Here is a 16782-nt window from a genome sequence, read left to right as displayed (position 1 = left end):
TGAACCGCAACCATATGGTTTATAGTAATTTTCGACGCCACACACCTTTCTAGAATCTAAACTTCATGCAAAATAATGTGTTTCAATTTCACCTTTGGCGAAAATCTAATCAAAGATCTCTCGCTTATAAGTAAAGATGAATACCACTAGACTGCGGTACGAGATGGCTCTTGAAAAGTTAATGGTCGCATTTTCAACATAACCGACCTTAAAACAATCCTCCGCGCAGGACATTCCAGTGATGGTCTTGTTGCTAGAAATCCGTTCCGGGCGCCGATAGCCTATTCAGTGTTTTGAGTCGAGCAATGGCGTTAGTAAGACAAACAGTTGTTAAGGGAGAATTGCGGTGGGAGATCGAACCCGCATCAGAATTATTTTCGTTCTTCCAAGTAGAAAAACTCGGTATGTCTTGAAAGTCAGTCACTTATGAAACTTATAATAAATGATCAGACGACTTCCAAATGGCAAAAGATGTAATGAATCTCAACAGACAACACTCTCAAAGAGCACAAGTCGGATGGTTTTCCAATTGCATAGAAACAATAACAGAACTTGGGATTTACACTACAATGTGTTACCACACCCATTTTCTCACACAGCACCCAAAAATGTACGTCACGAATTGACCCCCCTTTCTATACCCGTATTCGTACATATGGTAGAACCCTAGATTACCAAAGGGTTACAGTGATCCATCAAAGCCACAACCTCGGAGACTCGCAAACATCGACTCCCCTGTACATTAATGGGTTCTGGTGATCCATCAAATCCACAAGCAACAGACTGCCATATATCGACTACCCAGTATGCATTGTCTCTCTTGCTAAGTGCCCATGCCCCGTTCATGCCCTCGCACAGCTCGAGTACAAAAAAGCTTGACAAAATTGAGCTGGCGTTAAGTGAAAAACTTGGACAATGCATGAAACATCTAATGTTTTGGCCGACGACACAATCTCCTCAAACGAACTCGTTCCTGGATGATATTAAGCATCATCAGATCACGGTTATATATCTTAAGACTGAATTGAAAAAGGAAAAACATTAGCAATACTTGCCTCGCTGTTGTCGTGATTATAGCGGATTGAGAAAAGACACCTGCAGCCCCTTACATCGTGCATTTTCCTTTGAATATCTGTAATATGGGCATCGTAGTAGATTGCTTGATCTCTCCTCTCCTAATAATAACCAAGCCACCAAAATGTAAAAGCCTACCAACTTGAAAGATATGACGGTAAGGTTATTACCAAAATAGATTTTTGAAATTTACCAGGAAGCAGAGGACATGATCTCCAACCTTCAATGTATGACATTCTGAATGCTCCAGTGGCACTGAGCGCTCCCGCACGGCTTTTTTTACATTAACCCACTCATCCTCTTCGGCTCCAAATCCAACAAATTTGACACGAACTTCCTTTAATAAATGACAAAAGTCGCTTAATGAATTTATGAATGTATGTTGTACTCAAAATTCAGACAAACATGTAAATCGGAAGCAATCAGCAGTATATACATGAATAGAGCAATAAGTTATGACTTAAATACTTACAGTTTCCCCCGTACTAGGGAATCTGTGAGCAAGGAACTTTTCAACATCATACCTGCGGCAAAGTAATATAAGAGATTCAGAGAGAGAAGGACTGAGGGGGTTGGAGGAAAAGGATAGAAAGCATCTCATGATCAAAACATGCCATGTTGAGGTTCACATTCAATTAAAGCGTACAGATATAGTATTACCAACGAGAGATGAAACTTCAGAAAGAATTACGTTTGGATAGCTATTTTACACTAGAAAAAGGACTTTTGAGGTGAAGCTATACTGAAGTCAAAGGGATCGGGGGCATTGAAACTATACTTAAGTCTTCATTATATTTTCAAACTTTGTACTATCTGTTGCCTTAATAATGCAGTTGCTGAAGGGACTTCAAGGCATTAAACCTGTACCAAGGTGCGCATGATCATTTATTCCATACAGCCTTAATCAAATGCCCCATATCAATCTTCCCATGATTTGTAACAAATGGCAAGTTTTCTAAGCATGCCAAATTAGGCACAAGGTTTTGGAACAAAAGATGCCAATAACCAACAAGATAAAAGTTATAGAAGCAATAACAACAAACTGAAGCATCCAACATGAAAAAACGTAAGGGGACCAAGAAATTCAATGACAAAGTCATCCTTGTTTGTACTAACCATGCCCCATCTTTTGACGACCTTGCCTCAAATTCCAACTCTGATACATCTGGGATCTCTTCTTCTGCTTTTAAATGGACATTTGTCAATTATTTACAAATGATATTATGTAAAAGACAAACAGTTCAAATAACTTCTTATATATGACATTTAGTGGCTGGTTGATAACAGAAAGAAAAAATTCTAAACAACGGTATATAACTAGTGGCACAGTTCAAAAAGTTCAATAATCTCGGTTGGCTGGTCGTTCACTATTTTTCTAATTTTGCATATAATGAAATGAGTTCACCGTACAACAATCAGATCTAACCAGTTTTCAAAAGCCTTACAAGCTTGCATAGTACTAGAGCCTAGACATAAAAGCAACAAGCACTTGTGAGAAGCACCTTTAGGTTTTTGAGAACTTTTGCGTGCCTTATTTGAAGGGCAATGTCCCTGTTCCTCAGAGAGATTTCTGGATATGTTTGATGATTCTTTCACCCTATTCTCGAACCAACTTTGCACCTAAGAGAATTGCAACAATGGGCGTTTTAGAAATGATTGATCAAGGCCACCTTATGGTAAAAAACAACAGCAACTACAGATGGAATCAAATGAAAGGCAAAAAAAGAGATAAATATGTTTAACCTCGGTCCATTTTACGATAGGTTTCCCAGCACGACCAGCGGAGCGACTGAATACAAATAACAAACCAAAGTAGGAGTTAGACCAACTATTACTCGAAAAGTAGTAATCAGTATGATATGAAAGTCTAAGCATGAAATTAAACTCACTTAAAACTTTTTGCAGTACTTTGACAGAACTCTCGTTCCAGCACCTGTTCTCCTAATTCCCTCGTCAATCTCTCCATTTTTTCAGTCTAGTCGCAATCACAAAAACCGAAAAACCAAAGTAAGTTCATCAGATAATCCCCAAATTACGAATTCAAAATGCTAAACGAACACTAATGCAGTCTTAATCACATTAAGCGTGCTATATTTTCAAAAGAACACCTCAGAAGCTTTGGCTAACATCAAAATCCACACTTATATTATCAATAAAATCACAATAACCAAGCAATACCCAATTGAATTTAACCAAAAATAAATCAAATTTAAGAGAAATTAGGGAAAAAGGAGGAGAATTTGCATCCATTACCTCGGCCTTCGTAAAGCCGATGAAAATCTCTCTGTTTCTGGGACGAAGACCGTCCATTGACTCTCTCTCTCTCTCTCTCTCTCTCTCTCTCTCTCTGTGAAACCCTAGCTTTGTTGAATTTGATTGCTTTCCCACTCTCCCGTTTCTCTCTGTAAAACCCTAGAAATTGGAAAGTGGCTTTTCTTATTCTGATTTTTTATTTTTTTGTCTTGTCTTCGTCTTGTCAAAGTGAAATGGAAAACAAACACACACTCTCTCTCTCTCTCTCTCTCTCCCCCTCTCCCCCCACCCAAAAAAAAAAAATCAGGTGTTTGTCAGGAATATATGGGTTTCTGACAGGCCCAACTTAATTGCCAGCCCAGAAGGGGTGTTCACCACGAGTCTCGTATTTTAAGGCCTCTTTTAGTTTTTAGTTTTTTTATTTAGCTTATGTTTAGCTACGTCCCTTAATACTTAATTTTAGTTTTATTTTGTTCTATATAACTCAAAAGTTATTATTTTATTGCTTCATATGTCTTAGATCTATTAATTTCTTATACGAACTTGATTTGGGTGCGTCATGCTAATCAACTTTTGTTTTATTTTTTTCATCTCTTTAATTTCTTTTAAACTAAATATTTTCTGATTTTTGAATGTTAACGTATAATGAAGATTTATAATCAAATTTATTGCACATGTGGCATAATCTTATTGGGTGTTGGGTCTTACATTTGTTTTAGAAAGCAACATATAAATTATAGGGAGAATAAAGAGTCTACAAGTCAAAGTGGAACAAATTTTGAGTTTCAGATAGTAAAGTGGTGACTTTTGAGTTATAAAGGTCAAAATGAGATCAAAATGGAGTTTCAGGAGACGTAACTAAAAATAAGTTTTTTATTTTAATAGTGTTCTTCAAGATAAGAATGGATGAAGAAGGGTGATGTGAGAAAGGTGATGAAGTATGAACGAAAACAAAAATTTAGAAGTGAAAATAACCTAATTTTTCAATTTGTAGTTATTATTTTTTTGTCTTTTTGTCTCGCCGTCATTCATACATATTCTCCCTTATCTCTAATTTTCTCCTATGCGTTTTTCACCATCACGAACACAAAATATAAAAACAAAATAGTTGTAAGAAGTAAATATGCAAGAGAATGTGGCAAACGTCACACATTCTAGTTTGGTGGGCTAAAATATGAAGAGCAAGTATGAGAAATATATTATTACTCACATCATACCTGTTGGCGCGTTTTAAATTTATCAGCAAGTATGAGAAATATATTATTACTCATATCCTACTTGTGTGGGGGGTTTTAAATTCATCTGCATAATTTATTAAAAGCCTACCAACTTAGACAAGATGTACAAGTTTTTCACACATAACAATATGGTTCTTTTTTCTTTTTTTTTTTTGGTCGCATAAGCATATAGTTTATATTACAAGGGATTCGCTTGACAACAATGACAGATTTAGGAATTTTTTTCTAAGTGAGCAAGGTATAAAAGTTTGGTGCGATGTTTCTGCTTAAGTTTCTTTATTGGGTGAAATGAGTTTGAAATAGGAGAGAAAAGCTGAAAATTATGAATGGTTAAAGGAGATTTGCGATTCTCCATCCCCGCACCATCTTGTGTAGCCCAACTATTGAACGAGCAAAATCCAATTTAATAGTGAGATTTTTTTAAGTCTGTCCACCCTTGGCACCAGTGGCGGAGCCATAATTTTTAAATAATGGGATCATGATTTTGATAAAAAACTTCATTGGACCATTTTGTCGAGTACTTGATAGGAACATGTCCATTTTTGCCAACATCTGCAGAAGGCTTATGCTAACATATGTTAACAACTACTATGATACGTAAAGATTTGTAAAGGTTGGTTACAATAAATTGTAGAATAATGTTCAAGATTGATAAAACTTGTCAACTAAGATATTTCATCAAGCATTTGATGACTACAATAAAGTCACTTACAAGAAGAGAGAAAAGGAAGACATGGATGGTAGAAAAAAATAGAAGTTAAAGAGAAGTTTGTAATTTAGTTCGTCTTATCTGTTTATAAATTAAGTCAAACACGATACACATACAAATATATGTGGGTTGTTAAAATTATTAACGGACAACCAACGATTCTATTTTAGCTCTGCCACTGCTTGCCATTGAATAAATCCACCAAACATCCGCTCATGCTTGGGAACCTTGGGCTCATGGTCGGTAGTCAAAAAGTAAGTATATTATTTTATGAAAGTCCTTATGCACATTTGAAAGATTATGAACTAGTAGCTCACGCCAAAAAAATTTGTTTAATAATTCGTACATTATTCAAGGGTTAAAGTCCTAATCAGTGGTTAGTGCCAAACAAATTAATACTTTCATGCTTTTACGTGCAAATAACAAAGAACCCGATTAATTAAAATATATTTTGCAGCAGGTGAATATAAGATAACCACAACAAATTTGGGATTTGATACTTTTTGTCTTTGTGACCAGAAAATAATAATATATACAGCCATAGCCATCAACCGTTGTACATTGTTGATACTTGGTAACATGTTAATAGTGATTAGTGACGCACATATAACGTAAGAATTTTATATTACTTACGCGTTTACCAGTATTGGTGGCACGTTTACGTACCCGTATTCGGAATCAATTTACGGAATTGGATTCCAATTACGGTATACACATTTGTTTACGTAATCTTGGGAAATCAAAATACATGTGGGGTCCACACGCATTAAGGAATCCAACTCCTAATTTTGGAGGAATTGGACTCCCTACATAAGAGAGGTATTTCAATTCCTTGTGACTTGAGGAATCCGGAATGGATTTTATTTACCAATTATGCCCTCACTTGTTTCTAATTATCCCAACATTGCCCTTCATTTGACACTCATTATGCCATCTTTTAATAAATAAATAAAACCTATTTATATATTTTTATATAGATACATTTTATTATATAAATTTAATTAAGAATTTAATTAAATTAATTAGTGTGAAAATAATTTATTTATGTAAGGGCAATATAGTAATCAACCGAGTTTTCATTCCGATTGAAGTGAATTAGTAAACAACTTATATGGACTCAACATCATTCCTACTCCGATTCCAGACAATTTTAGTAAACAACTTCAATAGGAATCCGATTTTGATTCCACCTCATTTCAATTCCTCCTCAATCTAATTCCTCCTCAATTCAATTTCTCTCAATTTGATTACGGATTAGTAAACGCGCCCTTGGTTTCAAATTATATACGTAGTAGCAAAGTTAATATGATTATTATTTTTAATTCGTTGGGTTTCGGACTCCCTAATATAAAATTTTAAAATTTAACTCCATGTCGTTTTACTTGAGTAAGAATTAGGGCTTAGGATAGGAGGACGAAGTCATAAGATTTTTATTATTATATTAAGGGGATGAGAGAATTAGAAACTATTATAATAATTTAAGAGGAGGAAATTTTGAACCCAAGATATATGGATGAAAACTCAACACCCTATCTACTAGAATATTATACCACATGCAAATTCATAAGAATTGACAAAGCTTAATTTGTGGGTAGTTTCGGATGTTAGGCAACAACTATTTTAAGGATGTTAGCTACCATTCATCATTCATGTTCATACAGGCATGTGCTTGAGTTTGGTGTTAGGTGCGATCGATACCAATTTTAAAGTTGAATTTATTTGAGTTTGTACCAAAAAAAAAAAAAAAATTAGAGCATTGTTCTTGGATTTTGGTTTAATTAGAGTTATGATCCATGAATTAAAAATTGGTTTTGAACTTGTCTTAGTATGAGTAACGGTACTTTTAAGTAATATTGTTAAAATTTTCATCCAAAATAGAGGGTTCAAATGGGCAAATAAGGGATGAAAGTTCTAACAAAATTATCCAAAATTACCATTCATTCACACTGTGATAAATTATATAACCAATACCCACAAATTTTTAGTTTCAAGTCTAAAGCTTCAATTCGACTAAAATTTAAAAACCAATGTTTCAATTTTCTCGAGTCACATATAAGGTTGCGCACATTATCTTATCGATCTGTCATCAAAGACAAAATCACAAAGGTTTGAGACAAGGTAGTGTAGGCTCTTGAAATCTCATTAACCCGATGAGGTGGTTTTTTTATTTTGATTGGACTTTGCACAACGACTAGGAGCAGCTTTGTAAGATCCCACATCGTCTGAATGAGAGGAGATGATGTGCCTTATATGTACATGTCCACCTCTCTATAGTGAGACGTATTTTGAGTGGAAGCCCAAGAACAAATCCGTGAGGGCGTGGCACAAAACAGACAATATCTTACTATGTGGCTTGAGATGTGACAATTTGATATCAAAGCTACCCCAGTCGGAAGTGTGCCGACAAGAACATCAGACCCCTAAGGGGGGTGGATTGTAAGATCCCACATTGCCCGAGGGAGAGGAGGTGATGTGCCTTATATGTACATGCCCACCTCCTTATAGTGAGATGCGTTTTAGGTGGAAACCCAAGAACAAATATGTGAAAACATGATCCACATCAGACAATATTTTACTATACGAACTGAAATGTTACAAGCTTCAAACCGTAGAGATTGGTGTGGGTACGATATTCTCATGCAGCATAAAACTTTTGACCTGCTTCAAAAAGAAAAGAAAAAAAAAAAAAAACTTTTGATCTTTGAACGACGGACTCATGAAGTCACGAGTGACCCAAAATTAGCTGTCTAAGTCATATTTTTACGTGTTGGAGTAGGTATATGTGAAAATAAAAGGATTTTCTATGTTCATACTTGCCGGCGTTCTTACCAACTTGGGTTCTGAAGTGCATGTTGGGCTTAAAGAGCAGTCGGTTTTGGATCAGATTGTATCATAATCACGACAAATTTTTCACTATGTTCAGGATGCGAGTTGGTACAATATAGGTCATTATACAAATGGAGAACATAATATATTTTTTAATGTTTCTCTACTTGTGTTATAACAGGTAATAACTGGCTCGTGTTTTGAGTACACGAAATATTTCTCCATAATCACGCGGTGTTATAATAAACATATGCCTCGTTTGATGTTTATAATTAATTTGATTTGAATAAATCATTAGATTCAATAAATGTTGAATAAAAAAAATGGGTTAATTTTGATTTTTGATTTTTGATTGAAGTCTCTTTCCTGCTACATAAATGACATAATAATAAAAGAGATGCAATAATACCAATAAAGACTCAACCGCTTTTTTTTTTTGCTTTCATTTACACTACCAATTTAATTATTCGAAATTGCTTATGAGTTTTGATAAAAAAAAATAATAATAATTGCTTATGGGTGCATTCTAGATTATAAAAAAATGGGATTTTTTTTATTTATATAATAAAATTGGCCACATTTTACATATAAAAACTTGGTTCATTTACATAAAATTCTGGGTACATTTTATATAGAAAACATTGGGCACATTTCATATTAAAAAAACAGTGGTACATTTTAGATTAAAAAATAAATAGATTTTACATTAAAAAATGGGTACATTTTACATAAAAAGTGGTACTTACAAAAAAAATACAGATGGATTTTACATATAACAAAGTGGTACATTTGTAAAAAAAAGAAAAAAAAAAGGGTACATTATAAATAAATTATGGGTAAAAATAAAAGGTTAAAAAAATTATGACTACAAATAAATTTTTTTAAAAATAAGGGACAAAAAGAAATTAATATATGGGTACAAATTAAAATTTAAAAGAAAATTGGTACAATTTAAAAAATGGTTGCAAATTAAAAATGGGTACAAACTAAAAATATAAATATGTGACAAAAAGTTTAGCCATAAATATAATATATCAAATGTAACGTTTCTAACACTAAATGAATATATTTAAAAATAAAACTTAATTATCTTGACATATAAATATTCTCTTTTTGAATAATTAATGGCATTTTTTAAACCGAAGGACCTTTATCAAAATTTAAAAAGAAATAAGGTTTTAATCAATGGAATATAAAAAATAAGAATGGAAACCTAATTTCTCAAAAAAAAAAAAAAAAAAACTCATTTGCGTATGTTATTCAAATTAAGGTAAAAGATGCATTAAAAACATTCAGCACTCCTAATCCTCACTAAAATGGACTCACAAGATAAGCTTTATTCATAATTAATCTATTTTTCATCTTCAATTTGGACAAAATATGCAAGTTAACATACATCTCGTCGTTCAAAATTCATTAAAACTACTTAGTTGTCAAAACCAAGTCAATTCGAAACACAAAACGAGACTTTATGTTATAATAGGCATTTTTAAGTGTACTTATTACACACTACTAGACAAATGCAATACAGTAATTTCTTGTTAAAATGAGATTCTTCAAATGTGCTTAGCGAATGATTGCATGAGTACGGCATATAATACAAACAAATAAGCAAATAACTTAATTAAATAATTAAAATTAAATAAAAATCTGCAAAGGTAGGAAAAGAAAAATGTTGGACAGGTCTCGGTCAAATTCCACAAATGAAAGTGCTCGTCGTTCACGATTTCGAGCTTTGGTCCAAAGGCACGACAGACTGACGTGGACTTCATACAGATATAGCTTCACCAGTCACCACCTCAGAAAGTCAGAATGCAAATGTCTACATAGAATTTTAGACCTAACTAGTAGTTGGGACGAATTTTGAACCTATATTTCATACGGCACGTCTTATATTCGATTTTTGGTGTTGGTGAATGGCATGATGGTCATGGAGAGACTGAAATATCTCTGTGAGTCCTCCTAGTATCTGGAAGAGTGAACTGTCGTGGCGAAACCACCAGTTACTTTTTTTTTTCTTTAAAAACCTAGAACACCGTGATATTATTCTTTCACTCAAATTATATTATGCGTATTTGTTTTCAATAATATTCTCTTTTTTTTTTCAGTAACAATAGTATTTTTTTTCCCATAATATTCTATAGAAGTGAAAAATATATATATCATTTAATTATATTATAACACGTAAGGTGATACATTATATATATATTTTTTAACAAACGATATTATCTACACTAAGAGGGTGAGAAAGTAGCTAAGCCTCATAATGGGCTAGCAATAATGTGATTCAAATTCACCTTTGGTGAAAATCGAACCTAAAACCTCTCACTTACAAGTGAAGAAGAATACCACCAGACTATAGTACTAAGTGACAAGTATACATTATATTATATAGCAAATCAACTAATTGAATTGTTAATAGGTACTCATAAAGACCCATTTAGTTCGATTTCATCTTACATCATTATCACCACAACCTCATATTTATATTACGATAATATCAAATTAAGCGGGTTTTAACAAGTATCCATTAACGGTTTAATAAGTTGATTTGCCATATTTACATTATATAACAATTATTCTCCGTATGAATACGAGAAATTCTTTTCTCATTTACCCACAAAGAACGCTGGAAAGTATTTTTGTCTTTCTTTTAAAGAGGAGTAATTTAACTACGACCAAGACTCACTCAATTTCGATAAAGCAATTTTTTTTCCTTTTGTTGAATGATTCTAGATCTTGTTTGAAAATGAAAAATTTAAGGAATGAAAAAGGTTGAAGAAAGTAGACATTACGCGGAGAAAATAATGGCATATGGTGATCAAATCATGAAGAAAAAGTGATGAGCGTTATGGTAAAGTAGTAGGAGAATGACTTATATTGAACGGATTCACAGTCACGTGATTTTTTTTTGTCCAATAATGTATTGTTATGTGCAAATTTTTCTTCATATGACAATTTACTATTGGATCGAAATGTCACGTGACAGTAAATCCGTTCCATGTAAGTTGCTCTCAGTTGATAGGAGTAAAGTCAATCAATAGTAGTCGCGGATGAAGATGCAGAATTGATAGCATATGAAATTAAATGGAAAAAATCAATCAAAATAATGCAATTTTGTTTTTGGAAGCACAACCAAAATGATAATTATAATAATAATTCTATGGTGGGAATTAATAAATTAAATGAGTAGTTGGGACAAATTAGTTGTGCGCAAAGGTAACTCTTGTTACTTTATATTAGCGTTCAACGAACGCTAAAAGTAGCCCTAACAAAATCTTAATTTAGTAGTTGATCAAATTATGTATCGGACAAACATGATGTCAAAAATCATTTCATCGACAGTGATAAGAGCTTTTTCGGTTGATGATTTATTAGGTATATGAAGACATCTTGTTATTGTGTAATTTCTACTTATGTAGTGTTTAATTATCACTGTATCATATCATAGAATCACCTGTATTAAAGAGTGTGTTAGCGAAATAAATCATTACTTCATTGTTTAGTGAGAATTTAGCAATGAAATGAGTTTGAGGTGTGGTTTTAAGTTGTATGGTTTGACGTGTTATAATTTTGTTTTCATATAAAAAAGGAAGGAGAATTTTTTATTTATTTTTATCGAAAAAAAGGGATTTGATTGGGAAGAAAGGAATCCACTTTTCTCTGCCTACAAAGTCTGTGGAGAAGGAGGAGACATAGTAATATTTGGCAGACCCTCCAATATGATGTCGCTGAAGAGACACAATTTTCTGGTATACACACCCTTTTTAAAAATTATCAAAATATATTGAATTTTTTATTACTATTATTATTGCATGATTAGTTGACTAATGCAGCACACGTTGTTAGACCCTGTTCTTCTCTTTGACAACGAAACCTACCTTATTTTCAAAAACCCTCTGTAATTCCACAAAGGGTAGGAAGTAAGACCCAAATCCCACCTTTTATACTCCTATAAAACGCAGGTTTTGGGTTCCTGTTTTGCAAAACACAAGAAAGTCTGCATCTTTTGCCTGTTTTCTGGGTTTCATTGGAGGACTGCATTGCGTTTTGCAGAGGAGGATATTGGTGGGTTTTGGATTTAGAGATCGGAAAAAGGTCGGAGCTTTGATGGGGAGCGTAGTGGAGGAGATAAGGAACGGTGGTGGCCACTCAGTGGTGGATGTGGAAAGTAAGGCTGGCTTTGGTGGAGGTATTGAGGACGTGTACGGTGAGGATTGTGCCACGGAAGATCAGGTTCTCACACCATGGACTTCCTCGGTTGCTAGGTAACAAACACACACAGCTTCTTTTTCCATGTCATGAATTTTTGTCTGCAACTGTGTGCATAATTCTATTTTTTTTTTTGTCCTATGCAAATTCTCATTTTATTGTAGTTTTGTCTAAATTTCCCTCCTCCTTTTCCCGGGAAATTTTGTGTTTTGAGGCTCATTTTAGTTATTTTTCCAGCAATTATCAAATGGCTGAACCTTTTTTAATTGTTTTATTTAATCAAACTATGTTTAGTTTCAGTCAGAAATTTTTCCAAATTATTCTTCTCTTGGTACGAGGGCGAGCTTTGGCTCAACGAAAAGGTTGCTCATTTGTAATCGAAAGGTCACAGGTTCGAGTAATAGAAACAGCTTCTTTACAAAGTAAGAGTAAGGCTACGTAACCCTCGCAAAGTGAGAGCTTTATTGGCTTGGGATCACATTTTTTATTCTTTTCTTGTTTGGTTATTTGAGATAATCTGATTTTATGATTTTCTCCTTTTCTAAGTTTCCCAAGCTATCCACTTTGGATCAAGTTCGAATCTCTCTTTCCGTAGTTTAGATTACGTTAAGAATACGCTGGAATTAAAAAAAAAAACTTATCTTTAAAATGGTTTTCTCTTTTTATTCCGCACTTGCTGAAACCATGTTTCTAGTTAATGAATCAATTCCCAGAAAGTTGAAAATGCAGAATTTGATTTATTTTTTAATGCATCTTCTGCAATCTAAATATGTTACAGTGGATACACATTGCTGCGTGATCCACACTACAACAAAGGACTTGCCTTCACAGAGAAGGAGAGAGATGCGCATTACTTGCGCGGCCTTCTGCCTCCAGCCGTCCTGACTCAGGAGCTTCAGGTTTGCAAAACGACCTTTCCTCAAACTTCATTTTCATCATTTTCTTTCATTTTCAATGATTCCTTTTCGTTGTTTCATCTTCGGCTAAACTTCGTGTCATAATTTCGATCATCAGGAGAAGAAGTTGATGCAAAATCTTCGCCAATATGAAGTTCCGTTGCATAGGTACATTGCAATGATGGATCTTCAGGTAATCTATTGCTTTACAAGCTTTATACCAGTGGATCATTGTAAACTGCAACTGTTATCAAACAGGTTCGTTGTCATTAATTTTCGCTTCTTTTTCTGGCATCGTTCTTGTTTTATTGCGCAGGAGAGAAATGAAGGACTGTTTTATAAGCTTTTGATTGATAATGTTGAGGAACTGCTTCCTGTCGTGTACACGCCAACTGTTGGTGAGGCTTGCCAAAAATATGGGAGCATTTTCAGGCATCCACAGGGTCTTTACATCAGTTTGAAAGAGAAGTACGACCATCTGATAACGTTTTTACTTCATCTCTCATGATTAGTTGCATACCTGTCAAGCATATATTGAGGGATAAAATTTTTCAGGGGAAAGATCCTTGAAGTACTAAAGAACTGGCCAGAGAGGGGTATTCAAGTTATTGTCGTGACTGATGGTGAGCGTATTTTGGGGCTCGGGGATCTTGGCTGCCAGGTATTTGATGCAGATTCTACGCAGTCGTTATGTGTGTATACTATGTTGGAACTGTTCCGTTTAACGCATGTACATATTTTGCTTGGAATTGTTACCATTGTCTTTGGTTGAATCACTGTCACCTTAATTGACATGAATGTCCCGAAATTTTTCAGGGCATGGGGATTCCTGTTGGAAAGCTCTCTTTGTATACTGCACTCGGAGGAGTTCCTCCTTCAGCCGTAAGCATCTCCACACTGCTGCCCCCTTTCTTTGAGTTCAACAACACAAGCAACAGAAAATTTTGCCTCAGCAAGTTTAAAATCTGTGTTTTTGTTTACAGTGCTTGCCTATAACCATTGATGTTGGCACAAACAACGAGAAGTTGCTGAATGATGAGTTTTACATTGGGCTAAAGCAAAGGAGAGCAACTGGACAGGTTAAATATTGTTTTTTTTTTTCACCTTATATCTTTTGTTTTACTTTCACAGTTGTTTCAAGTTTTAACCATGTGAAATACAGAGTCTATAAAATTGAGGTGGTCTTTTACCTTTATGATATAGGAATATGCAGAGCTTCTCGAAGAATTCATGACTGCAGTTAAGCAGAACTACGGAGAGAAAGTCCTAGTTCAGGTAGGTAGAAGTCTTTCTAATCTTTCATGTTATTCGGTTTATGGAAATTCTGAGTTCTGTCCTCCTGGTTTCGTCACTCTCTGAATATCGTTTGCTATCTGTTACTTGTTTCTTCTGTAGTTCGAAGATTTTGCAAACCACAATGCATTTGAACTGCTGTCTAAATACAGCAAGACTCACCTTGTCTTCAATGATGACATTCAGGTAACACATTAGACATTCTTTTCACAGTTAGTAATCTTGCTTCCAGGATGTTTACAAACTATTTTCCTTCAATTTGGTTCAGGGAACAGCATCTGTGGTCTTAGCAGGACTCATCGCTTCCTTGAAATTACTTGGCGGAACATTAGGTGACCATACTTTCTTATTTCTTGGTGCTGGAGAGGTGAGGCTCGAAAACTACTCAGGCTGAGAGTCTGTATGTTCATAAAATGCACTGGTTTTTGGATGCTGTTTTTAACTTTTCCTTCTTTGCTACTGAAGGCTGGAACCGGTATAGCAGAGCTTATAGCTCTTGAGATATCAAAAAAGGTATTAACTTGCTTACCTCAACTCTGCCTCCTCTCCCCGAAACAGTTTCTTCGGTTAAGAATTTGTGTTTAACTATGTGTTTACATCTTGGCAGACCCGTGCTCCATTGGAAGAAGCCCGCAAGAAGATTTGGCTTGTGGATTCTAAGGTACTTAAAAATCTGATTGAATTCTTCCTTTCGATTATAAGCGTTTACTTAGTTTATCTTTTCCTGTTCTTATATGTTGGCTTTGGCTTTAACCGGGGAAACATATTCGTTGCAGGGTTTGATTGTTAAATCTCGCCTAGGATCACTTCAACACTTTAAGCAGCCTTGGGCTCATGATCATGAACCCATAAAGCAACTTGTAGACGCAGTGAAGGTGCGAAATATACTTTAATAACACAATATCTTTCAGTAGTTTCTCCTCCTGTTATCTTACACATTCCCTAATTCATCAGGCAATCAAGCCAACAGTGCTGATCGGAACATCTGGTGTGGGAAAACAATTCACGAAGGACGTTGTTGAGACCATGGCATCCTTGAATGAGGTTCACTCACTCTCTCTCTCTCTCTCTCTCTCTCTCTCTCATATACGATGATCAACGCAAGTGACATTGATCTGGTGATTGGCATGCAGAAACCACTTATCCTAGCACTTTCCAACCCAACATCGCAAGCTGAGTGTACTGCTGAAGAAGCTTACACATGGACCAAGGTAACCAATACGCTCTTTCTTTCCTTCCCTTTCTCTTTTCTCTAAGTTTCGTTTGGGTTATAATGCGGCTATATAAGCCAGCAGAACCCTGTTTAACAATCATATCGTTTTTCTCATACGAAGGGTCGAGCAATTTTCGGTAGTGGAAGCCCATTTGACCCTGTCGAATACGAGAACAAACTCCTAGTGCCTGGCCAGGTTTGTACCTTCCAACTCAAGTAACCATTTTGCTGCGAATCACTCTTCATTTGAAAAAATAACATCTTACCGTCCCCTAACCATGTCATTCAGGCAAACAATGCCTACATATTCCCCGGTTTTGGCTTGGGATTGATCATGGCTGGTGCCATTCGCGTACACGATGACATGCTTCTGGCAGCCTGTAAGTAGTACTCGAACGACAAGTTTCAAATCAACGCTCTCATCTTGGTTATTTGTGAAAATCCTCTCATCATTTTGATTTCGCAACAGCTGAAGCTCTGGCTATGCAAGTTTCCGAGGAACACTACGCCAAAGGATTGATCTACCCACCATTTACCAACATCAGAAAGATATCAGCCAACATTGCTGCTAAAGTCGCTGCTAAGGTCTATGAACTCGGTAAGTTCCTTTTTTCACAAGTCCTACTCGGAACAAGCACTGTATTGTAACACAATTTACTGAAGCTCGTATTCGATTTGGTTTTCAGGTCTGGCTTCTAATCTGCCTCGGCCAAAAGATCTCGTCAAGTATGCCGAGAGTTGCATGTACAGCCCGCGCTACAGAAGCTACCGTTAAATACGCAGTGTTCGCAGCCTGCAACTTCTATCAACTACCATTTTTTCCCACTAATAATTTGTATTCAGTTTGGTCCCATCTCTACTACCGCTAGAAAGATTGTAATTTTCGTTTTGCCAACAAAAAATAAGAAGCAAAAATCGATTGTACCTCTTCTTCGAGGGCTCAAGTTTTATATAACATCAATTTTAATATCATGATACCAAAACAGCTTTTGAGATTGTTAGAATCACTTCTCAGAAGAGCACCACTGTTAAGTGACTTTATGGGATAAGTGCTTTCCTCGGAAGTGA

At 35.1% G+C, this 16782-nt stretch overlaps 2 protein-coding genes across 3 annotated transcripts; one reads left to right on the top strand and one right to left on the bottom strand.

Annotated features, from left to right (window-relative positions):
- Window positions 1–462: 462 nt before the first annotated feature.
- On the bottom strand, window positions 463–3594 carry LOC103957075 (protein SAWADEE HOMEODOMAIN HOMOLOG 1). 2 transcript variants are annotated; one of them, XM_009369158.3, is made up of 9 exons: window positions 3328–3594; window positions 2964–3049; window positions 2818–2863; window positions 2577–2694; window positions 2191–2257; window positions 1547–1598; window positions 1268–1411; window positions 1056–1175; window positions 463–973 (listed from the first exon to the last, which is right to left on the bottom strand). In XM_009369158.3, the coding sequence occupies exons 1-9, from the start codon at window positions 3382–3384 to the stop codon at window positions 929–931; spliced, it is 735 nt and encodes a 244-aa protein (XP_009367433.1). In that variant the 5' UTR covers window positions 3385–3594; the 3' UTR covers window positions 463–928. The 2 variants fall into 2 exon arrangements, with proteins under 2 accessions (XP_009367433.1, XP_009367434.1); XM_009369159.3 differs by having other exon boundaries at window positions 2191–2254; window positions 3328–3592.
- An 8121-nt stretch (window positions 3595–11715) lies between these two features.
- LOC103957074 (NADP-dependent malic enzyme) lies at window positions 11716–16686 on the top strand. Its single transcript, XM_009369157.2, has 20 exons — window positions 11716–11852; window positions 12157–12368; window positions 13091–13211; window positions 13327–13401; window positions 13525–13676; window positions 13764–13869; window positions 14025–14090; window positions 14192–14287; window positions 14412–14483; window positions 14604–14687; window positions 14770–14868; window positions 14967–15014; window positions 15109–15162; window positions 15278–15376; window positions 15456–15545; window positions 15635–15712; window positions 15836–15910; window positions 16004–16094; window positions 16184–16312; window positions 16401–16686. The coding sequence occupies exons 1-20, from the start codon at window positions 11823–11825 to the stop codon at window positions 16487–16489; spliced, it is 1866 nt and encodes a 621-aa protein (XP_009367432.2). The 5' UTR covers window positions 11716–11822; the 3' UTR covers window positions 16490–16686.
- Window positions 16687–16782: the final 96 nt, after the last annotated feature.

Source organism: the organism of the source record quoted next, unplaced genomic scaffold, assembly GCF_019419815.1.
Source record: "Pyrus x bretschneideri cultivar Hongxiangsu unplaced genomic scaffold, Pyrus_bretschneideri_v1 Contig1, whole genome shotgun sequence".
Classification (NCBI taxonomy): domain Eukaryota; kingdom Viridiplantae; phylum Streptophyta; class Magnoliopsida; order Rosales; family Rosaceae; genus Pyrus; species Pyrus x bretschneideri.
This window is presented reverse-complemented; position numbering and strand designations above follow the sequence as displayed.

Excerpts from the sequence above, each read along its gene's own strand:
- LOC103957075 (XM_009369158.3), bottom strand. The coding sequence starts at position 3,384 with ATGGACGGTCTTCGTCCCAGAAACAGAGAGATTTTCATCGGCTTTACG. Across the intron at positions 3,050-3,327 it reads TCGGCTTTACGAAGGCCGAG|ACTGAAAAAATGGAGAGATT; the intron begins GTAATGGATGCA and ends GATTGCGACTAG. Across the intron at positions 1,599-2,190 it reads TCGTCAAAAGATGGGGCATG|GTATGATGTTGAAAAGTTCC; the intron begins GTTAGTACAAAC and ends ACTTTGCCGCAG.
- LOC103957074 (XM_009369157.2), top strand. The coding sequence starts at position 11,823 with ATGATGTCGCTGAAGAGACACAATTTTCTG. Across the intron at positions 14,688-14,769 it reads TCTTCAATGATGACATTCAG|GGAACAGCATCTGTGGTCTT; the intron begins GTAACACATTAG and ends AATTTGGTTCAG. Across the intron at positions 16,095-16,183 it reads TGACATGCTTCTGGCAGCCT|CTGAAGCTCTGGCTATGCAA; the intron begins GTAAGTAGTACT and ends ATTTCGCAACAG.